This window comes from Erpetoichthys calabaricus, chromosome 8 (genome assembly GCF_900747795.2).
Source record: "Erpetoichthys calabaricus chromosome 8, fErpCal1.3, whole genome shotgun sequence".
NCBI classification, from domain to species: Eukaryota; Metazoa; Chordata; class Cladistia; order Polypteriformes; family Polypteridae; genus Erpetoichthys; species Erpetoichthys calabaricus.
Window position 1 is genome coordinate 54,748,742 of NC_041401.2, and position 25,044 is coordinate 54,773,785.

Sequence of the window (25,044 nt, forward strand, 5' to 3'; positions counted from 1 at the left end):
AATTGAAGGCAAATGGCTTTGAAACACTGAGATACTATATATGGAGCAATTCAATTATCTTTAATATGCTAGACCATAACATTTACCTTGCAGTAATTGTGGCCATTCACCTAAATTTTAGATCTACCAAGCAATACTTTTTTAGATGTCAATTTGTCAAAAGAGAGTGGATATTTGTCGGTCAGTCATATTTATTTATAAAAGCACATTTAAAACAACAGATGTTGTGCCATGTTGTACAAAGGAGCATTAAAATAAACACGCTGCCTAGTATAAGGCACAAACAATCATACAGAAGCAGATCAATAAAAACAACTAAATTAAACCGTCCCACACAACCTATTATACACAGTGAAAGGCAGAAGAAAACAAGTGTGTCTTTAAGCCAAGTTTTAAAAAACTTGATTAAGGATGAAGACCTGATGTAGAAAAGCAGATCATTCTAAAGCCTAGGACCAAGAACAGAAAAAGATCGGTCTCCCCTAGACTTCAACCAAGATCTTGAAACTACGAGTAGTATTTGTCCAGATGACCTCAGTTCTCTCTGTGCCGAACAGGGGTGAAGGAGGTTACAGATATATTTTGGAGGAAGACCATCCAAGACTTTATAAGCAACAAAATTTTAAAATCAATGTGACATCTCACCAATATTCAGTTGAGAGACACTAATATGGGGGAGAGATACGATCCTTTTTTCTACACCGAATTAAAAATCTAGCTGCTTCATTTTGAACACGCTGAAGGAACGACAGAGAAGATTGGGGCAGCCCTACATATAAGGAATTACAGTAGTCTAGCCGAGATGTGATAAAGGCTTGCACTACTGTTTCCTTCTGTGAAAGAAAATATTTTAATTTTGAAATTTGCTTCAGTTGGTGAAAACTGGCCTTTACTACCAAAGAAATTTGTTTATCAAAGCTTAGTGATGACTCAAAGATGATACCTAGGTTCCTGACATTGTGAATAATTTCTAACAAGGAGCCTAATTGAATGCTGATTTCAACTGTGCATGTGGTAGAACCAAAAATAATGACATATGTATTCTTTTCATTTAATTGTAAGAAATTGTTGCACCATCCAGTATTTAATATCCTCAAAGCACTCCTTCAGCTTTTTTTACCAATGAAATGATATCAGGATTAACTCTAAGGGATAGCTCTAGCGGTAGCATAACAGTGCTAAATAACATCTTGTTTTCGAAAGATGTTCCTCAGGGGGAGCAGATAAAGGGAAAATAAAAGAGCAGCCAAAATAAAACTTTTTGGAAACATTGTATGAGAGCTGCTGGCTGAGCGAGAAGTTCCCATCTATGTTAATAGACATATCTCTACCTTTAAGGCAGGACTCAAACCTTTCAGAGTACAGCTTTTAATGCCAACTTCATTCTCATGCTGTTTTAACAAAACCCTATGCTCCACTGTGTCAAATGCCTCACTAAGATTTAATAAAATTAAGATAATATAAGAACCTGAATCCAAGGTTAATAAGATATCATTAGTCACCTTCAACAAAGAAGAGTCAGTACTATGAAGTTTTAAAACCTGATTTAAACACGTCACATTAATTGTTATCCTCCAGATATGAAATCAACTGCAAAGAAACCACTTTTTCCATAATTTTGGCCAAAAATGGGAGCAGAGAAATAGGCCTATAATTTGATAGAAATGTAGGATCAAGTGTGGGCTTCTCCAGCAGAGGCTGAACAATTGCATGTTTAAAGTTGTCTGGTATTATACCAGATTTCTTCTAACACCAAGGATAAATAAAGGTCAATAAAGCTATCACAAAACTGCAGTGCTGTATTGGCATACGTACAACGTGATTAGCGTTGTGGTTTAGTGAAGTTAATGGGCGGACACAAAAATTTAAATTTCAAAAACCACAGCAAAGTGATCAGAAATGCCGGCATCACAAATCTCCAGGTTATTTACACAGAGGCCCAGTGTCAGAACTAAGTACATATGACCTCCCTTAAAAATTAAGAGTCTACGAGACCTAGAAAATCTCTAACCAGGGGTTTGTCAGACAACAAACATGAATGTTCAGATCTCCTAGAATCAGCAGTCTATCAGTGTGTGATACCATAAAAGATAAGAACTCCTGGATCAAATTCTTGTTACATCTAGGAGATCTATAAACCAGTGCACATAATATAGGATTGGTATGCTCAATCTTAAACAACTGAGCCTCAAAACTGGAAAAATTGTGTACAGCCATAAGACTACATTTAAAAACGATTATGAAAAACAGTAGTAAACCCACCACCCCGGCCAGCAGTTCTAGGTGAGCTAAAAAAGTTAGTCAAGAGGAGAAAGATTGTGGTGAGAAACTGAATCACCAGCACTTAACCAAGTCTCTGACATAAATTAAAAGTGTAGGTTGTGGGACGTAATAAAGTCATTTAAAAGAAAAGATTTTTGGGTAAGGACCAAACATTCATTAAGGCCATCTTTACAAAAGCTTTTGATGCATTTTCATGGTCTGTTTGATTGGTCTTTATCATACAGTATGTGAATATTTCAGTGAGTGAAGGTTATCACAGTTAATTTCTCCACCCCTCGCACTTGATCCAATTAGAGGATATCCAGGAGCAGAACAGATAGTAGGAACAAAACTGAAGGTCAGGAAACTGGAGGGCATACTTCAACCCGCCGTTTGACGAAATTTGAGGTGTATATCGTGAGGGTGGCGTATAATTCCTAGAGTTAGACAGTCATTGTAGAGGGAGATGCACTCAAAAAAGACCTAGAATATTCTGTTGTAACTCCCATTAGGATGAAGCAATCTGAACCAAAAAATACGGTATATACCTTGATGTATGCGTAATCAATTGCATTACAAATTGTTTCCGTTTTCTGCCAGACACATTTCGACATGGCAATCCATGTTCCTGAACGTATTGGCAAGCGTCTCGGGGGGGGGGGGGGGGGGGGATAGCGGCAATTTCATGTTGGATGTTTTCCTTCAAATCTTCCACAGTGCGAGGCTTGTTCCGATACACTTCTCCTTTGATCATACCCCAAAGGAAGAATTCTTGTGGTGTCAGATCTAGCGACCGTGGTGGCCAAAGCCCCTTTGAAATTACCCTGTTGCCGAAGAAGGACTCAGTTTCTGCCATGCTCCTTGCCAATGTGTGACACGTTGCTCCATCATCCAGTTGATTCTGACATCGCTTAAACAAATTGGTGACCCAATACGTTCAGACCATGAAGATGCACTGCTCAATATTGTACACCACCATCCTGATGAGAAGTTGAGTGACTGAGTGAAGGGGTATGGGCGGTATGTACCCAGAAGTTGCAAACAGAGGTTAAACGTCGCAACAGCTGTCTGGCGCCTACCTCATCGCTCCGACGATGAGGCATCCTGGCTTGTTCGAAGCTCCATATACTGAGGAACATATTGCACGTTGTTTCATTCAGATTGTTTCGTCCTAGCAAGAGTTATTACAGAATAATCAGGGCCTCTTTCGAGTGAATCTCCCTGTATAATCCAGCCCCCAGGCGCTGCTTCAAGTTTCAGCTCAGCAGCTCAACAGATGAATAAACAAGAGCCATGGAAAACCCGAAATCCGCCCATAAGCCAAAAACAGGGAATAAGATGCCATATGCAGAAAAATTAGTCACTTTTCACATGGCAATCTCTCCCCCCCACCCTCCCAAAAAAGCCACATAGCCACATAAGCTTCAAACATTTTAGCCAACCAGCCTCAAGGCAGAACTGACAGACAACCAAACAAAAACCGAAGTCCCAAACAGAAACACAAGATAAACGAGATCCCACATTAAAAAGAAAAGATTCTAAAACAGGCAGCCGCAGATAAACTTGCCAGTATTCACTCAAAGAAACTAATGGTTTTCCATAAATTCCAAGTATAATTTTGTCGGAAACTAGTAATGTCTTTGTGTCAGGCAAAAATCATATTATGCCTCAGAAGTGGGCATATCCACAGGTTTTGCAAGTACCCTTAAAGTGCCCTTTGTACCTCTCACCAATATGCTTAGCCGAGGTTAATACTTCCTAACCCTTCTTGAGTCATTCTACACACGTAACAACCTGCATTTGGCCCTGAGCTCTTTACAGTTGCCTCAACCACTGAGTTCTTGAATAGAATAAATTCATGCTGCAATTCTTTTCCTTTCCCAAAACATTGAAAATTATCTTTGGGAGGTGAAAATAAAACTCCTCTTGAACAGAAGTGTCCAGTAATAAAAACTGACAATCCGTAACTTCCTATTTGATTCCCCTAGGTTGATCCAACAGATATTCTGCGCATCTACACCAACTCATCATAAAGGAGTGTTCTTTTGAGAAATCATCATCCATCTTTACCCAAGTACATGTGACCTCAGATTAGGTGCAACAGCTGCAAATTCTTGTATGCTTCAATCCATCTCCTTCACTATTACTTAACTTAAAGTGACATCACATTTGTCTTCTACCCTTTGCCTTATAGATGATGAGCTTACATTGCAGCTACACTTGGATTTTTTAGGGATGAGTCCAGTTACACTATTTGATTCACTAGGCGCCCACTAGTGAAATCCACACTGGCTTGTCTCTAGTAGTAGATCCAGATATTCTTGTTCTGAGAAATGGTTTACAGTGATCCCCCGCCTATCGAGGACATTACGTTCCAGACCCATCAGCAATAGGTGAAAATCTGCAATATAGAAAGACCATATAAATAAACATTTTTTTTTATAGTTTAAGCCTTAAAATACCCCTCCCACATGTTTTAAACGCATGTAAACTTATTAAAACGCACTTTGTAAACACATATGATATGTGGATGTCGGGCTAAGGATATGAGTAACATCTCTCTATTATAAAAAAAAGTCTTGGCAGGGAGACGAGGCTTGATCTTCTCAGAAGACAATTTGACGTCACGCAAGACAAGGCAGTGAGACAGAAAGACAGCTGCTGTACAGGCTTTTAAATGATTGACGCGCAGAGCGACAAGCAGAACAGGCATCTTGGCAGAAGCAGCGCAAAGCCATTAGCTGATCTGTCCACTTCTGCTTAGCATGCGTTCAGCTCTTCCCCTTCACAACACGAGTGGGAGAGACGCGAAGTGGCAGGAGCGTAGCGTGCCTCCTTTGGGGGGGGGGGGTAATGGGGTTAGTTGAGCAAAGCGATTGAGACCAGATCATCTCGGAGAAACACTTTGGCGACATACAAGACTATGGAAGCAAGACTATGGAAGCAAAACCCGTGAGACAGTGACCTTTTCATGTCACGCCCCACTTACAAGCAATTTAAAACAAGTTCAATGACATCTAACCTAGCAGTTGTTGGAATGCTTTTGGCAGACAAACTTCAGGTGCTCCCAGCTCTTAAAACAACGACAAGCAGAACACGCAGCTTGCCAGCTGCAGCAAGCCAGCATGCGTTCAGCCCTCAAAACCCCCTCTCCTCCTCCTCCTACTCCTCCTTCAGAACGCTAGCAGCAGAGACGCGAAGTGGCAAAAGGACAGCTGCTGTACAGGCTTTTAAGTGATTGACGCAAAACGTGACAAGCACAACACACAGCTAGCCAGCAGCAGCAAGACACCAGCTGAACCGATCGCATCTCTTTAGCATGTGTTCAGACTCCCCCCCCCCCCCCCCCCCCCTTACTAATTCAGCGTGAGCAGGAACACTCAATAAAACTGAATAAAAAAAAATCAAGTGATGGTGAGATACGAAGAAGGCAGATTCACCAGCGTTTGTGTCAGCTTTTATCCCTCCAGATCAGAGAATGTCTAGTTCCATTGCCTCAAAACACCACTCACATCTACAGTTACTCCCAGTTTCAAATAAAAACTAACAGCGTCAGGTCCCTAGGGCAGTAGTATGTATCGTGATCCTGACTGAGAGAATAAAAGTGGAAAAAAAAAAAGGTAACTTTTACAAGTCCTATAAATGTACACAGTCTGTTACAGACGCAAACCAAATGTATGTGTTTATTGTATAATATTAACAATAAGAGCAGCTCACTACTGAAAATGGCAAATATAGGAGGTAGTTGGGATCGAACCGGGGACTCTTGATTATAAGTCAGCAAATCTTACTACTACGCCACGGAAGCTGTTGTATCATCCTTAAACCTTTTGTGAAAGTGTTTATTTGATCTTTGGACTTCAGGCTTCACACATTATATAGTTTATGCCAACATTTTGTCATTTACTACTAAAATATAAACGTTTCTGTTTTAACAATGTGTTTACACAGATTATTGTAGAAACGGAACACACAGTGAAATGCATGTATTCCAAATAACGATCTATTATTTCCACACTAAAACTCCAGAACTTCACTCCCAGATAATCAGTCAAGGCATGTGCTGGGAGAACTTTGTGCACGTTCTGCGGTGGCAGGGGATGGAATAGCAGGCTGCTTGCTGCTTGTCTTTATCGGCACATTTACAGGACAAAAGACGCTGAGGGAGAGGTGCGAACGGATTTAAGGTGGGCTGGATCTACGAGTTTTTTCGTAGGGTCTGGTAATTCTAGTATTAAAAGTACACTGCTCCTTGCATTGTAGCTCTGTTAATCAATATATCACAAAACCCTTGAATTCTCAGAGGGTTTGCTTCAATTCTGCTGGAAAAATATATCTTGTTGAGAAAAGGTGATTGAATAAGAAGCAATATGATTAGTTGACATCCACACACATCCTCATCACTTGTCATATCTTAGGCTATAAGCAAGTTAACAAAATAAAATCACACTTCAAATATACACATTTGTATTTATTAGTAGCTCTGAATTATAGCAGAATGTAAGTGATACATATATGAAAGGACCTTTCTTATTTGCATTTCATCTCAGTTGTAACGCTGTATATTGTGAAAATGCCTGAACAATATAATTCATTGAAGGAGCTGGGAGCTTGAAAGCCAATGGATCATTATAGTACATGTGTTGTTTTTGGATGACGCTACATCTCCGTTTCACTTTAAGACTGAAGTCCTATTTTTTTCACCTTGCTTAAAAATAAGTTTGATTGTTAGTATGAAAAGAATTTAAGATTAAGAAGACAAGTGACTGCTTTAAGATATTGGGAAAAATATGATTTTCTATTTGAATGGCTAAGAATGTTCCTACATATTATTATTTGTACAAAATTTGTTGCAACAAAATCTACAGTATGTTGTGTCCTTCAGAACTATTAACTATTCAAAATGGTCTACTACTAACATGTTTTTTTTTTTTTGCCCACAAGAGTGTACAGTCTGTGTTGACTGTATAGTCTTATAATTTGTTCTTAAAAGGTTTGTCCCTCTGCTTTTATTTGCAGATTGTTTGCTTAAAGTTTGTTTGCTTTGAACTGTCCAGTAGATGTTCATATAAATTTTCTAAAGAAATTCTTGAATGAATTAATCTCATGTCAAAATGAAAACAAGTTGAATCTTCAGTGTATGGTATTGTTGTTCTTTTTACTTTCTCGTATAGGGAAAGTATTGTAATCGTCCAAAGATTTCATGTCAAGATTTTGATGAATCTGAATGTTTTAGACCTCCCTGACTTTCTCGTATACGAAATATAGGGAAAGTATTGGAATCTTCCAAAAATTCCATTTTGAGATTCACGTTTTAGACCTTCTAGGTTTTGATAAATTTTTATGTTTTAGACATCCTGTGTCCAAAAATACAATTTTTGGAATTATGTTTGTCTCTCTGTGTGTATATGTAAACGTGATAACTTGTGTACACTTTCACTTAGGTCAACCAAATTTTGCATACAAGTATGATTTCTATCAACATTTGGGCCATTTTCCTTTTACTGGAAGTGGTACTTTACCTTTTATTCTTGCAGCTGCAGAGTTTGATTTATTCAATTTTACATTTACAGTATAATTGTTCAATATATTATTAATTTGATTTGATTCATTGTTGATGGTTCTTTAATGTACATAATATAAAAATATAATCATTGTCTTGCGGTTTACTCCTCAAATATCCATCCCCATATCTTGAGTTTATGAGAAAGTCTAATGGATACCACTCCCGATTTTTAAATACGGACTTTATCTTCTGAAAAGGTCATAACTGTACTGAAAAAATATATATACAGGGTGAGCCAAAAAGAAGTACCACATTTCTGACATTTATTCTACAAAAACGCTGTAAGATAAAATAAATTTAATTGCGACACAAGAAAAGGTATACAAAATATAGTTTTTTCGCTTTGTTTTAAAAATAATATCTTCAAGATGGTAGCCATCATTAGTAATACACTCTTCAAAATGATTTCCAAACGCTCGCATGACTTATTCTGCCGCTTCAAGGGAAATAGTGGCAATTTTGTGGCAGATAGCATCCTTGAGGGCTTCAAGATTTTGAGGTTGGTGTGTCTATACCTTCGAATTGATATAGCCCCATAAGAAGAAATCGCACGAAGTAAGATCTGGTGAACGTGAAGACCGCCCAACATCGTCACGCAGGGAGATCAGCTTCCCTGGAAAAATCTCCTGCAAAACTTGCATGGTTCTCTTTGCGCCATATGAGCTGTTGATCTATCCTGTTGAAACCAGGCATCAACCACATCCATTTCTTCCAGTTGGGGCCACAAAAAGTTCTCTAGCATTTCAATGTAATGTTCTGAAGTGACAGTGATTGTTGCTCCCCCCTCCTCAAAAAAGTAAGGACTTTCAATACCAAATTCTGCAATGGAGCACCAAACTATAACATGCTTATTGTGCAGGAGTCTGTGATGAAGTTCGTGAGGGTTGGTTTCAGCCGAAAAGTGAAAGTTTTGCTTATTTACGCAACTATTCAAATGGAAATGTGCCTCATCGCTGCACATGATGATGGTATCTCGATGAACGGTTTGCAAAATGTTTGCACACAACTCTTTACAGCTCTCCCAGGCTCTCTCAGTGAGTTTCTGCACTACCATCATTTTGTATGGATGGAAGTTAAGGTCTTCATGCAAAATCCTCCTCAAAGATGTGTTGGAAATGCCTAAGGCAGAAGCATGTTTACACGCTGAATGTCTAGGAGACTGCAAAATTGAAGTTTTCAGGCGTTAGTACAGTCTGAGGACAGCCTGGAGATTTTCTGTTCAGTGTTGTACCCATCTGTCTAAATTTAGCCACCCACTGAAGAATTCTTTTCCGATTTGGGATGTCACCATTAGGAGGAAAGCTGAAGTCCATTCGGAAGGCGTATTGCATAGTGATGATGGATTCATTGCTTTTGAAGAACTCTTCAACAGTGAAAGCTTGGTGCGCACTGGACCAAGGCATGTTGCCGACTGAAAACTACAAGAGATTGCCTATCAAAGAACCCACACACACACACACACACATATATACACAGCAAGAAAGAGAATATTCCTATTTACAGTTAGGTCCATAAATATTTGGACAGAGACAACTTTTTTCCAATTTTTGTTCTGTACATTACCACAGTGAATTTTAAATGAAACAACTCAGATGCAGTTGAAGTGCAGACTTTCAGCTTTAATTCAGTGGGGTGAACAAAACGATTGCACTTCAACTGCATCTGAGTTCAACAGCACCTTTCGGCTTGCACCTACATTTATCTTTGGAGTTACAAAGTGTCCATACTTTAATTGTTTTATTTGTTTGAGGTCTGGGTCATGGTGATGTATCCAAGTTTCATTCCCACTTTAAAAAATGCTAATTAAATCCCACTCAAACCCAAGAAGTAGTAGCTGCTTCCCCCAGCCCACCTGTATTATTGAACTCCACACTCTATTGCAAATAAATCCCTGTGCTCAATAACCCCTTTCTCACTAGCTGTTACTAAAAGACTGGTTCATGCTTTTGCAAAATGCTGCAACAACAGCAGGCAATTTTTTGGAGAAATAACGCAATCATTCCCCCACCACCCCACCACATATCACTACTTACGTGCTTATTGACACCCATTTGGAATCCTGGAATTTTTTGGGATGCTGCATTCTTCATAGATAGTACAAAATTGTCATTTCATCTCCTTCTGCTAGGCCCTTATTTTTCAGGAGCTCTCTTAGAATAAGTTCAGACTTTTCAAATAACAGTATTAACTGATTTTATTATGTGCATTCTCGTATAATGTGAGAAGCACATATTGTTGTCATGCTGTCTTTCAGAATGTATGCATGAAAATTGTATGTGACCATATAAACTCTTTCCCAGGTTACTGTTAAGGGATTTGAAGTCTGCAGATGTCTGATGCACTCTGTAAGGCTGAGCATGTATTTGCTTCACACATGCTTTCTGCAGGCACTGTCATAAGCATCCATAAAATAAAATTCCAGAGGCAGATGTTCAGGTGATCTCCTTATTCCTTCTCCTGGCTGAAATAATCTGACACAAAATTTCAGAAATAGCTAAATTTATATTGGTGAGCTGAATGAACAGGGTAAACTCCGCAACTCATTAAAAGTAACGTGAATTACTTAGATTACTTTTTAAAGTAACAAGTTATCAAATGCAATACTTATCCTATTGAACTATAAATATTTGTGTTATTATTCCAGCAGAGCTCAGTTACACAGCCAAGTAGAAAAGAGTATGCTGTGTGCATGGTAACAGAAACTTATAAATAAAGTGTAAATTTGACTAAATATATTTATAAAACAAAAGGAAATTATCAGAGGCATTGAGTTTATTTTCAGATTCAAAGTGTCTGCTAATTTGCACAGTTTAATGATTAAGTGTTTTGACAAAGGGGAATTCCACAAAAGTCCTTGCCCATGTAAATGCAGATTTTTAAGAAATCAGGTTTCTGCCTTCACCAGGTTATTCTCCCTAAACCCAGTTATGTATATGCTTGTAAAGGCACTGAGTGTGGACAAAATTGTGCTCCAGTCTCCACTTGATGATGTGTAATAGTTCATACATCCAAGATCCAGTTGTTCAACGATGTTAAATGCTAAACTGTAGTCTAAAAGCTTTACTCTGTTATGGCAGTTTTTATTTTCCAGGTATGCCATGATAATATGAGGTGCAAGTTGATTAGCAAACTGGTCCTGCTCCCAACTATGTGCGTTGTTACCTTTAATGTGCTTCAAACATTTAGTCCAAATGTGAGTGCCATTAGTCAGTAGACCTGTCCCCCTTTTGTTTTTTCTTCACAGGGATAATTATTATGAAGCAGATTAAAACAGTTTACTGTCTCAGGAATTAAAAATGTCAGTGAAAACACCAGATATGACACTACAATTCTTTTTGATACACACTGACACTTTATCAAGATAGTCTTTAGTTGCCTTGCTTAAATATTTTCCACTGAAACTTTGTTGTTGTGATCATAGCAGAAGTAGGTAGAATTAAGCTCATCTAGGATAGCTAATGTGGATGCAATTACTAGAATCCTTTCTGATTCTTAATGACATTATGGTACTGTGGTTAACTCTTGCCAAAACACAATTTCAGAATCCTAAAATTTTGACATCCAGTAACTGCCCATGTACAATAAGCATGTTTTCCCTCTGTCAACATAGGTGTCTTCAGTTTTCTGTTCACTTAAGGTTAATTTTGTATTTTACTTTAACCCAATGTAGGAGTGTGTTTGTGATTATCCCTTAAATAGACTGGTACCCCATCCATGATTATTTTGTTGTCTTTGGTACAATGCTGTTTGGATTGGCTGCGACTCATTTGTGACCCTGAAACTGATTAAATGAGTTTAAAATTGTTATGTAATGTCAGTAGTGAAAAGCATTATTTGTATGACATAAAATGTTTTTGGTGTTGCTAATTAAATCGGTACATTGCTTTGCAGCCTTTGTCAATTTTTGCAAAGCGTTCGACTCAGTTGATTGAACTGCCCTGTGGGACATCCTGACAGTTCGCGGGATCCCCTCAAGGTTGCTGGATATTATGGCCGGCCTGTACACTGGTGGTGTGAGTGCTGTGCAAAGTGGAAGCAGGACCTCTGCGTTTTTCCCAGTTGATTCTGGGGTTTGCCAGGTGTGTGTTCTTGCTCCTACTCTGTTCAATGCTTGTATGGACTGGGTGTTGGGCAAGGTCATGGGGTCCAGAGGCTGTTGGTGCAGAAAGATTCATTGATCTTGACTTTGCTGCTGATGCTGTGATCTTCACAGAGTCAATGGAGGCTCTGATCGGGGCACTCGAGAGACTGAGCGAGGAGTCTGAGTGTCTGGGCTTGCAAGTGTCCTGGATAAAAACCAAGATCAAGGCCTTTAATGACCTCTTGGGCACAGCCATCAGCAGTGTGTCTGTTTGCAGAGAGAGTGTCGACCTTGTCGAGAGGTTTCCTTACCTTGGCAGTGACATTCATGTCTCTGGTGACTCTTCCTATGAAGTCAGTAGACGGATTGGGAGAGCATGGGGGGGTCATGAGGTCGCTGGAAAGGGGTGTGTGGCTCTCCCGATATCTATGCAAAAGGACGAAGGTCCAAGTCTTTAGAGTCCTGGTGCTTCCTGTCTTGCTATATGGTTGTGAGACATGGACGCTATCCAGTGACCTGAGACAAAGACTGGACTCCTTTGGTACTGTCTCTCTCTGGAAATCTTTGGGTACCGCTGGTTTGACTTTGTGTTGCATGAGCGGTTGCTCATCGAGTCCTGAATGAGGCACATTACCTGCATTGTGAGGGAGCGTCAGTTACGGCACTACAGCCATGTGGCACATTTCCCCGAGGGTGATCCAGCTCGTAAGATCCTTATTGTTGGGGACCTGAGTGGCTGGACCAGACATAACACCTGGCTGCAGCAAATAGAGAGTCATTTCCAGAGGGTAGGACTGGACCATGTGTCTGCCTGGGGGGTTGCAGACTGGGATCCCGAGTTGTTTCGTCGTGTAGTGGGTGCGGCAACGCACTGTACCAGTGCATGCTCCCCAACTTGACTTGACTTGATTGCCTGCAAGGCACCAACCTTATTACTTTTTTTCAAGCATTGTGCAGAGGTCAGAAATAAAAAGGACTGATACTGCTGTGTGGAACATGACACAGACAGGCAGACACGTTTAAATCACCCCACACGCGTTTATTTACAAAGTGCATATTTTCAAATAAGTGCTCCTCAGTCCCCAAAAGTCCTGGCCAACAACACACAATGCCTTCTGTTCTTCAGGCCGCCTCTTTGCCTCCTCCCAGACCTCGTCCTTCTTCCACCTTACTCCATTCCTGAATTAAGGGAGGCTGGCCCCTTTTATAATCACCCGGATGTGCTCAAGTTGCTTCCCGGCAATCTTCCACCGGCACTCCCCAGTGTGGCGGAAGTGCCGGCTGCATACCCGGAAGCACTCCGGGTGTCCCCGATCCTCTTCCTCCCAGCACTTCCGGGTGTGGCGGAAGTGCTGAGGTCCAGGGCTCCAAAGGCATTGGGGCGCCCCCTGGCGGTGACCATGGGCCCCTACAGGGTTGAGCTTCAAAGCTCTGTACCCATGGTCCCATAGGTACCACAGCGGTCGCTCCCACGTGGTCTGGGGAAGACGTAAGCCCTCTTCTGGTCCTTCGGGGCGTCCCGGCCGGGTCGCCCCCCACAGCCACCTGCGACAGCTGTTTGGAAATTATCTCTTATAAGAGACTTTTTATATATTCTTTTGTAATTAGTTAGCAGCAGTAAATTTCAAGACATTCCAATCGCTGATCATAGCTATGCTTGCAGCTTTGGGGGCTCTTAGTTCGCAGGTACTGTGAATTTTTCTTTTTCATAATCCAGAATTTTTCTGTTTTGACTGAAGATTATTATTGTGTTTTTTTCCAAGCCACTACTGAACATTTTTATTGCAATTTTCTGTATCTGTCAATTTGTTTCCTGTCCTGGATTGTTCATATCGCACTGCACTACAAATTTTCTGATACTAATATTGTCTTAACTTTGAACAAGTGACTTTTTTTCCATTGCCCTTTCACAACTAAGTCATAGTCTTAAGAAACATTATTTCTTATGAGTAAATATGCAGAATCCTAATATTTCTGGAGTAGCCAAATCTTGCATTTTAAATTCCACCTATACCATGGACATTGTTAAATATTCCAAAACACATTGATAAAATAGGCATTCATGAATTGCACAATATTTTCATGTTTGGTATGAACAAGTCTAATTCAAACACCAGCCATGTCACTAGTTATCTTGGTGTGACTTCTGCTACTTTTGTTTTCCATTGTTATTAATACTGTAGCAATCACTTTGACAAATGAATGACATCTAGATGATGAAGCGCAGACTAAGCTTGGAGACCCTTAATCGATGAAGTGGTTTTCGCACATCCACAGCTATGATGTTTGTGTCTGTGTTAAATGGAAATCTCCATGAACTTAAAAGAAAATGACAGATACAATGACAAATGTGTTGCCCAACCAACTTTTCATAGTCAGTTATAAATTTAGCAAGCTATACTTCTTCTTCTTCATCTTTCGGCTGCTCCCGTTAGGGGTTTCCACAGTGGATCATCTTCTTCCATATCTTTCTGTCCTCTGCATCTTGTTCTGTTACACCCATCACCTGCATGTCCTCTCTCACCACATCCATAAACCTTCGCTTAGGCCTTCCTCTTTTCCTCTTTCCTGGCAGCTCTATCCTTAGCATCCTTCTCTCAGTCTACCCAGCATCTCTCCTCTGCACATGTCCAAACCAACGCAATCTTGCCTCTCTAACTTTGTCTCCCAACTGTCCAAATTGAGCTGACCCTCTAATGTACTCATTTCTAATCCTATCCATCCTCCTCACACCCAGTGCGAATCTTAGCATCTTTAACTGTGCTACCTCCAGTTCTGTCTCCTGCCTTCTGGTCAGTGCTACCATCTGCAACCCATATAACATAGCTGGTCTCACTACCATCCTGTAGACCTTCCCTTTCACTCTTGCTGATACCCGTCTGTCACAAATTACTCCTGACACTCTTCTCCACCCATTCCACCCTGCCTGCACTCTCTTTTTCACCTCTCTTCCACAATCCCCATTACTCTGTACTGTTGATCCCAAGTATTTAAACTCATCCACCTTCACCAACTCTACTCCCTGCATCCTCACCATTCCATTGACCTCCCTCTCATTTACACACATGTATTCTGTCTTGTTCCTACTAACCTTCATTCCTCTCCTCTCTAGAACATATCTCCACCTCTCCAGGGTCTCCTCAACCTGCTCCCTACTATCGCTACAGATCACAATGTCATCAGCCAACATCGTAGTCCATGGGGACTCCTGTCTAATCTCATCTGTCAACCTGTCCATCACCATTGCAAATAAGAAAGGGCTCACAGCCGATCCCTGATGTAATCCCACCTCCAACTTGAACGAATCTGTCACTCCTACCGCAGACCTCACCACTGTCGCACTTCCCTCGTACATATCGTGTACAACTCTTACGTACTTCTCTGCCACTCCCAACTTCCTCATACAATACCACAAGCTCCTCTTGAGGCACCCTGTCAGATGCTTTCTCCAGGTCCACAAAGACACAGTGCAACTCTTTCTGGCCTTCTCTAAACTTCTCCATCAACATCCTCAGAGCAAACATTGCATCTGTGGTGCTCTTTCTTGGCATGAAATCACACTGCTGCTCACTAATCATCACCTCACTTCTTAACCTAGCTTCCACTACTGTTTCCCATAACTTCATGCTGTGGCTCATCAATTTTATTCCCCTGTAGTTACTGCAGTCCTGCACATCCCCCTTATTCTTAAATATCGGCACCAGTACACTTCGTCTCCACTCCTCAGGCATCCTCTCACTTTCTAAGATTCCATTAAACAATCTGGTTAAAAACTCCACTGCCATCTCTCCTAAACACCTCCATGCTTCCATAGGTGTGTCATCTGGACCAACGGCCTTTCCATTTTTCATCCTCTTCATAGCTGTCCTTACTTCCTCCTTGCTAATCCAATTCACATCCTTATTCACTATCTCCACATCATCCAACCTCTTCTCTCTCTCGTTCTCTTTATTCATTAGCCTCTCAAAGTACTCTTTCCATCTGCCCAGCACACTCTCCTCGCTTGTGAGCATGTTTCCATCTTTATCCTTTATCACCCTAACCTGCTGCACATCTTTCCCAGCTTGGTCCCTCTGTCTAGCCAATCGGTACAGGTCCTTATCTCCCTTCTTAGTGTCCAACCTTTCATACAACTCATCATACGCCTTTTCTTTAGCCTTCGCCACCTCACTCTTCACCTTGCACCTTATCTCCTTGTACTCTTGTCTACTTTCTGCATCTCTCTGACTGTCCCACTTCTTCTTAGCCATCCTCTTCCTCTGTATACTCTCCTGTATTTCCTCATTCCACCACCAGGTTTCCTTTTCCTCCTTCCTGTTTTCAGATGTCACGCCAAGTACCCTTCTTGCTGTCACCCTTACTATATCTGCTGTAGTTTCCCAGCTGTCTGGTAACTCTTCACTGCCACCCAGTGCCTGTCTCACCTCCTCCCTAAACTCAATCTTGCAGTCTTCCTTTTTCAGCTTCCACCATTTGATCCTTGGCTCTGCCCTCACTCTCTTCCTCTTCTTGATCTCCAATGTCATCCTACAGACCACCATCCTATGCTGCTTAACTACACTTTCCCCTGCCACCACTTTGCAGTCTTCAATATCCTTCAGATTGACCCTTTGCATAGGATGTAATCTACCTGCGTGCATCTTCCTCCACTTTTGTACATCACCCTATGTTCCTCCCTCTTCTTAAAATATGTATTCACCACAGCCATGTCCATACTTTTGGCAAAATCCACTATCTTCTTACCTTCTTCATTCCTCTCCTTGACACCATACCTACCCATCACCTCCTCGTTTCCACTGTTCCCTTCACCAACATGCCCATTGAAATCCGCTCCAAATACCACTTTCTGTCCCTTGGGTACACTGTTCATCACTTCATCCAACTCACTCCAAAAATCTTCTTTCTCACCCATTGCACACTCAACTTGCGGTGCATATGCACTAACAACATTCACCATCACATCTCCAATTTCCAACTTCATAATCATTACTCTGCCTGACACTCTTCACCTCCAAAACACTCTTGACATACTGTTTCTTCAGAATAACTCCTTCCCCATTTCTCCTCCCATCCACACCGTGATAGAACAATTTGAATCCACCTCAGATCCACCTGGCCTTACTCCCCTTCCATTTAGTCTCTTGCATGCACAATATATCAGCCTTCCTTCTCTCCATCATATCTGCTAACTCTCTCCCCTTACCAGTCATACTGCCAACATTCAAAGTTCCGACCCTCAGTTCCACTGTCTTTACTTTCCTCCTCTCCTCCTGCCTCCAGACATGTCTCCCCCCCCTTCTTCTCCTCCTTCTTCTTTGGCCAACAGTAGCCCAATTTCCACCAGCACCCTGTTGGCTAATAGTACTGGTGGCGGTCGTTGTTAACCCAGAGCTTGACCGATCCAGTATGGAAATTTGTATTGTTGTCTGGATATTGATTTGGCAAAATTTTACACCAGATGTCCTTCCTGACGTAACCCTCCCTATTTATCCGGGCTTGGGACCGGCACGAAGAAACGCACTGGTTTGTGCATCCCCTGTGGCTGGGTTAGCAAGCTGTACTAATTGTTTCTCTGATTTCCTAACTGAAAAATACTGGTCTACCTAGCAGCTTTTAAATCTTCAACCTAATTCATATTTCAATGTTCTGATGAGAAAAGTAGAGTAGCTGCAGCTTAATGTTCCTCTTCATTCTGGATATGGAAAAGAGGTTGTTGTTTACTGATTTCTAAATAACAAGCCTTGTGTCTCTCAAAAAACAAAATGAGGATTTGCTTCTGAATATGGAAATTTGTAACATTGTCTCTATATACAAAGGTGTACACCCCACAGTATACAAACACAAACAACCCTTTCTCTCCACAACTGATGTGTTTACTTTAAATAAGAAGGCAAGAGTGTAAAAGTGTCCTTCTGCTTCACAGTATTTCTTTTCAAAGGAAATCTTTTTTTTTTTTTTAACTGCATGTTAAGGGAAAAAAAAACAGTAAGTGTAGTATTGGACACATTTTTAAAATGAAGCATATCTTTTAAAAGTAAAAGTTTGAAAATCTTGAAGGAGTCAAAGAATTTTTAATTCATCCTAGTTTCCCCTTTGTTTGAAATAAGCAATGTGTGCTTCATTGCTAAAATAAAGGCATGGTTGTAAAATGATCACAGAAAGGTACAACAAAAAGTTAACTGCTGATTTTCTTGTGATTTACATAACCTATTTGGAAATTTATGGTGACAGTTTTATTCTGTATAAAAAAAAAACTTTGTTAGGTTTAATGGCAACTTACAACTAAATTGTAGTCCAGTGGAATTTAATAATAAAAGGTGAATATATTCCTTGTTAAATTAAGAGGTTTCTATTTTCATTCATTTCATATTAACATTGTAAAGTGACATATCTTGTAATTAAATTTTCATATAAATATATTTTACTTTCATCATTAGCCCATTGTGTTGATTAAAGCATTCTGAATGCTTATGTATGCAGTTTTCTTATTCTTTACTTGAAATAAGTGTAACTTTGAATCTTTAGCACTTTGTGATGGTTCATGCCTTTAAAAGAGTTAGGTAAAATAAACATTGCTCGATTGTGCCTGTAATGGACTGGTGTCTCATCTAGAGTTGCTTTCTGCTTTGTTTTAAGGCTGCTGAGTTAGATTCTAACTCCCTATGAACCTAATTTGTTTTTAATCAATTCAGTAATTTAAAAGACTCTACATTGTTGAATAAGTTCAGTCATTCCAATCATTAGGAAGAGACTTGTTTATTTGATTGTAAGTAATATTAGCATACAGTCCTTTGGAATGTTCTTAAAAAAGAATGTCTGCGCTAACAAAAGCTGCAAGTTTGGAAGTATGTCTTACCCATTTTTATGTGTTTGCCTATTGTCATGTTCAATTACAGGGTTATTCCTGCCTTGCTAGTTTCTATCACATACATATGCTTACAGTTTTATTTGTACGTTTTAGGAGTGGTTCAGTTCATTTTACTTTTGATGGCGTCTTTGATTTGGCTATAGCATGAGATGTACAGTTACTTTCAGTCACAGAAAATTGTATACATTGTTGAGCAGTTTAGATAGGTAACAAATTAGGATTAGTTTTACAGTTTCTCTAAAAAGAATAGCAGTTGACAGCATTGGCACCTGATTATAATTGTGAAATATTGCAGACAGAAAACTTCTAATCAGTTTTTATTTCTGTGTATTGCAGGAGGTTCAGGCTCGTCATCCTCCATGGCAGTAGCCGGTGCCAATCACCCTGCCATCACCAAGACTACATCTGTAATGCAGGATGGAGTAATTGTGCGAACTGCGAGCAGAAACCCACTACAGGGCCAGCTACCCATGGGCAGCTCCTTTCCCTTAGTAGGAGGGGAACAGATGTTTCAGATCCCACAAAACAGCTCAGCCCACAGCGGTATCTCAAACCCTTTCAATACTAATCTCCTCAGTTCCCTGTCTGTCCCTTTAGCCATGAATCCACAGCAACAGCAGCAACTTCTTTCAAACAATAATCTACTAAACATGTTACCGACTCCATCAGGAGAGAACAGATCAGAGGTGTCACTCAACCCATTAGGCATTTTAAATCCTACCCTTAATGTGGCTGCTTTGTCTTTGCTCTCCAATGACATGGATAGACAGAGCTTGCCACCTGTGCAGCTTCGGCTTCTAGCAGCCTTACTTCAAAATCAGGCTCAGGCTGCTGCTGTACTTTCACTTTCTCCTTTCAACCTGACCCTTCCAGATCATTTACAGCAACATCAGCAATCAAACAACTCTTTACCGTGTGTGACACCGTTGCCCACCTTGCCAGAACATTTACAGCACATTGAGTTTGATGGAAATAAATCCGAGTCCTTTTTGGCCAACCCTTTGGCAAACCCACTAGCACGTCTGTCAGGCAGTGATGCTACACCTAACCCCTTACTTGTTCCAGCTGTCCCTGGGACGTCTGGGCTTATGTCTTTAAATTCCCATCTGTTAGGAAGCCTCCTCAACTCTTCAATGGACACTTTTTGTAATAATCCAGAGGTTTCAGTAGCAACCTCCTCCCAGTCAACTACTACAACTTCCACAACATCCTCTTCATCAGTGGCAGCTGTGGCTGTGTCCACACTGGGTGGTACAGCAGTAGTATCGATGGCAGAGACTTTGTTGAACCTTTCAAACAACCCTGGGAATGTGACAGGACCTGCCAAATTCCTCAGTGGTTCAGTGGTACCACAGCTACTGAATCCTCTGCTGGGGACAGGCCTGCTTAGTAAGAGCATATTTTAAAATACATTTTGCATGCTTTTCATATAAAATAGGCATTTAGTCTTTCTTCCAGATTGGCAGTGACATCTTTTTATGTATTACAAGCATGAAAAGTTAAAAATTATTTTAAAATATCATATAAAAGATGTATTATAGTTGAGGATTATCATGCACCTGAAATTTTTAGCTGAAAGATTGAGAGATTTCCTGGTGCTGTTATTTTATAACATAAAATATGTACTATTACTAGATTTCACTACATTCAGGTCCAAGTGTATGCCATCTTCCTTTGGTTAAGAAATATAGTCAAATTTACCATTACAGATTAGACTCATAGGTTAGACTAGCATTAAGACAGAGGAGTATTCACTTAAACTTTTGTACTGTGGATAGAACTATCATTGATATTAATTGGTTGCCATTACAGGAAAATACATTTTGTGTAATGTTCTTTTATGGAGTGCATAGATCTGATTTCTTAGGTCATCAAGTTGTTTTTTTTTGGTCTAAAAGTTAACATTTTAAGTTTAGTTCTTTGCACTGTTTTTAAAATCTTAGATCAAACATTGCATATTTTCCTTATTAGCTCTCATTTTATTAATAGTAGAAGTAAAATATTAAATAGTTTTATAAATTGATAATTATAACCACTGTTGTAAATCCTTTTAACAAAACTGTTCTGTGTCGTGAGTAGTCATTTCCCCATGTCAGATTATTTAGCATTTTTCTTAGCAAATCTAATCACTTTTTTGTGACTAGGAATATTTGAGTTTGAGAGGAAATAACACAACTTAGTGCCCAATTTATTTATTTGGTATGTGATGTAATGAAACATGCACTTCCCAGATTTTAACACTTAACTTCCAAGTTATGCTCACTTCAGTTAAATATTTAATTAGGTTCATGCATTTAAGTACTTAACAGCAATTCTTGATTTCGAAAATATGACTAGCATTGACCCTACAACGAAGAGTGAAGTTATCTACATACTTGTCCTTGAAGCACATCCTGCGGGAATTAATAGAATTTTTTTTAAATCATTGGGAAAAATGCAGTTGATCTCTCAAAGTGAAAAAAGATGTTCAGTGCCATTTCAGAGACCTTGTGACTCTACTGAGCCATAGTCACAGTATGCTGTCTAAAGTGAGAAACTCTGGGACATCTGTTATCGTTTTTAAGAAATTGCTCTCCTGTCAAACTCTTTAGGAGAAAATGCAGAATTTTTCATGAAATCATCAAGTACCTTTAAAAACACGTAGAGATTGTCTGTATCTCATGCTTCAGCTCAAAACTCCACCTAAATAAACCTAAAGTGTTCAGCAAGAATCTTCTATGGACTGATGAGTCCTAAGTGAAATTTCTTGCCCAATATCTGTAATGCTGTGTGTGGAATACTATTAGGTCAACATTCCATTGTAAAATCCTAGTATCAGCATTCAAGAATGATAGTATAGTTTTCGTAATCTGAAGTTGTTTAATTGTGTCTGTACCAAGATGAATTGCTACCATTGAAAGACCCATGAAGTATAGTCTATCTCAGAAGATTATTCAGGGGAATGTCAATCTTTAAGCTGAAGTGCAACTAGATCATGCAGAAATACAGTGATCTGAAACATGGAAGCCAACCCTACACTTCAGTGAGATGTGGTGGTGGCTTTCAAAACAATGAGTTCTGCAAAATGTCTCCACCGCACTACTCTAAGATGCTGACCAAGTATTACAGAAGTCTTCTGTTATTTCTTTGTAATAAATAAATTGGAATAATTTCTATCTAATAGAGTAACATTTACTATGAGAAATGCAATGCAAAAAGCTAGTCAAAAACATTATCATGGCATTTAAAAATATACAGATTTATTTTTCAACAGTATCTACTCACTTAACTTTTATCAGCTTACCTGAATATGTAAGGTAAATTTGTTGTCTCCATCAACTTTGGTTTTAAAGTGTCATACTACATATATTTACATCTTAAATATATTGTTAATGGGCGGCACGGTGGCACAGTGGGTAGCGCTGCTGCCTCGCAGTTGGGAGACCTGGGGACCTGGGTTCACTTCCCGGGTCCTCCCTGCGAGGAGTTTGCATGTTCTCCCCGTGTCTGCGTGGGTTTCCTCTGGGCGCTCCGGTTTCCTCCCACAGTCCAAAGACATGCAGGTTAGGTGGATTGGCGATTCTAAATTGGCCCTAGTGTGTGCTTGGTGTGTGGGTGTGTTTGTGTGTGTCCTGCAGTGGGTTGGCACCCTGCCCAGGATTGGTTCCTGCCTTGTGCCCTGTGTTGGCTGGGATTGGCTCCAGCAGACCCCCGTGACCCTGTGTTCGGATTCAGCAGGTTGGAAAATGGATGGATGGATGGATATATTGATAAGGCACGTTTTAATTTTGTTATAACTTAATGAATTATAAAAGCTTACTCCTTGATGCAGCTTTTGGGTTTTACTTTTACAAACTTCAAGTGTTATCTTTTGTTTTATTATTTAGTAATCCACAAAATGAGTGTATGCTCAAAACAAGCTTATAACACATGGATATTGAATGTACATACAACTTAATTTATTCATCAAAAGAAAAATACAGATCCTATACCTGGTCAGTGTATGTTTGCCTTTTTATTATTATTTTTAATAGGCAAATTCAGAATATAGCTGAAGAATGTACAACCTATAGCCAACAGGCCTCATATGGAGCAGTAATAAATTCTGTCTGAATTTTTGGGTATATTAATATTATGTTTGTAATTAGCACAAAACAACTTCCATGATACATACTATAGTCAACATTTATATCAATTCATCTTGTAACCAAAAAATGCTCCCGACTTTACTAATTAGCATTAAATTATGACAGTTTTGTCACCCAGCACACATCATTTCCTTATTGCCATCTCCCAGTAAAATAGAAACTGCTAATTGCAGTTTCAAAAAAGTTTACTAACCTTGCTGTCTAATGTCAAATAATTCATATTTATTTCTGTAAAACCTGCAAATTCTTCCAGTTCTTATAATACATATTTTCTGAGCATTTTTTGAGTCATTAGTGTTGAAACTGAACTTAAAAGTATTTTCATTTGTAAATGGTTTGTTGTGGTATTTTAAGTAAAAGAAATTTAGGTTGTGTTTGAAGTTCAGGAATCATGGAATCATTTGAAAAAAATCATGAGATGATTTAGTGATAACACAATAGTGTCATTCCACATAAATTTGAATGATACATTTTCAGTTAATGAATTGTCAGCATTTTACACTTCAGTTACTCAGATTTGCACCATGTTTTATTAATGACATCTTCAGTCCTAAAGTGTTATGGAAAACTGTTTGTAACTAGTCAAGCTTGGTATGTAACTGCAAAAATGTACCAGTCCTAATGACTTTTCTTATTTTTACTATGTACATAAGATATTTTATTTGGGAAATTATCCACAGAAATTTTTTACTTAAAATATCCATGTCCATCTGTCTTAAATCTATACCCACTTATCAGTTTTTTGTCTGCAGAATTTGACAAGTGAAATTTCCTTTTTCTTAGTTCAGTGAGGTGTTCCTTCTATCACTTACTTCACTGTTAACATTTATAGCTCCCTGTCAATTATGCTTCCATAGCTGGACATATTTCTTTTCTTTGTACTGTTTATGCCTTTTGCTTTTGTGGACTAGCTGCAGGAGTCATCTATACAAATCCTTTGTTTGTTGCATCAAAGCCTACCCAGTCTTTGCAATATGCCATTGAAGCCCTGGATTCCTCTGTCTCTTACATTCCTGTTACCATTGTATTCTGGCTACCAGCTTTTAAGTGTAGTAATCATGCTGTAATGACACATAAACTAATGCCCCTTGTAATTCCATCTATAATTGCTTTTATAATATTAGCCTTAAGGACTTCAAACATCTGCTTAACAAAGACAGTTAAATATACAGTATAGCATTTGAACTTAGTATATGTCTAGATCTCTAATATGTTGGTTTTGTGTAAAATGTGTAATATGTATGGTATATGCAGTGAAAAATAATGCATTAGCAAAAATATGCATTGGAATTTGCTGATTTCTACCCAGAATATATTAGGTTTTGTTGATTTCACATTGGAAAAATACAGATTTCAAACTTATGCCAAGTACACTATCAGTTGTTTGGTAGTATATTAATATTTCTGTTGATTTTTCATTATTGCCAAGTCAGACGTTATCTGTCTAAATAGACTTGTAATTATGTGTTTTCTGGACTGGTGATGAAGTGGTATATTTGAACAAAAATTGTCTTAAGAATTGTGAAGTCTTATTTTATAGACATTGGAGTTAAATCTTGTAGTTAACCGCTCAATGTGATGATTTTTGGTATATTAATAATTACCCTTTCAACATGATGGTTTTTGATATGTCAGTAATGTTTATTACTCACAGTTTGCACAGTCATCACATCTTTGATTAAAAAAAATAACTCTACCTTAGTTATCTTTAAATAACATGTACCCGCACTGAAACAGTCACATGACATAAACAGAATACAAAGGTGAAATAGTTTTGTGCTTATGTTCTTCTTGTGCGTCATGCTAACAGGATAGGCTGAAAATCCTACAAACCTTTTCTGGACTTATGTGAATTTTAAAATGTGAAAATGGATTCTACATGTGCACCTTTAAGATCTTTCATACTTTGTCTATTTGCTGCCCTCAGAGACCCCCACCATCCACACAAAGCTTAGGCAGTGTTTGTCATGCACACAGCATTCATAAAATGTGATTGCACATATGTTCAACTTGTAAAATGAAATGTCCACCAGCATACACTGGACCCCCTTGTGCTACACAGGTTATTGATGTTGGTGTAGTGTGAAGCAATTATCATAAGATAATGTTTCCTAATACTTATTAATTAATAATCACTGGA

General features: G+C 39.2%; 1 protein-coding gene across 5 annotated transcripts in view; it reads left to right on the plus strand.

Annotated features, from left to right (window-relative positions):
* LOC114655491 (methyl-CpG-binding domain protein 5-like) overlaps nt 1–25,044 on the plus strand; it is a 239,318-nt gene that overhangs the window by 188,413 nt on the left and 25,861 nt on the right. For 3 of the 5 annotated variants that reach the window (XM_051930543.1, XM_028806527.2, XM_051930544.1), the window contains one exon: nt 19,114–20,166. The exons of 1 other annotated variant lie outside the window; for it this stretch is intronic. In XM_051930543.1, coding sequence (XP_051786503.1) covers nt 19,114–20,166 — 1,053 coding nt within the window. The remainder of the gene's footprint in view (nt 1–19,113; nt 20,167–25,044) is intronic. One more of the 5 variants, XM_051930545.1, reaches the window with a different exon arrangement.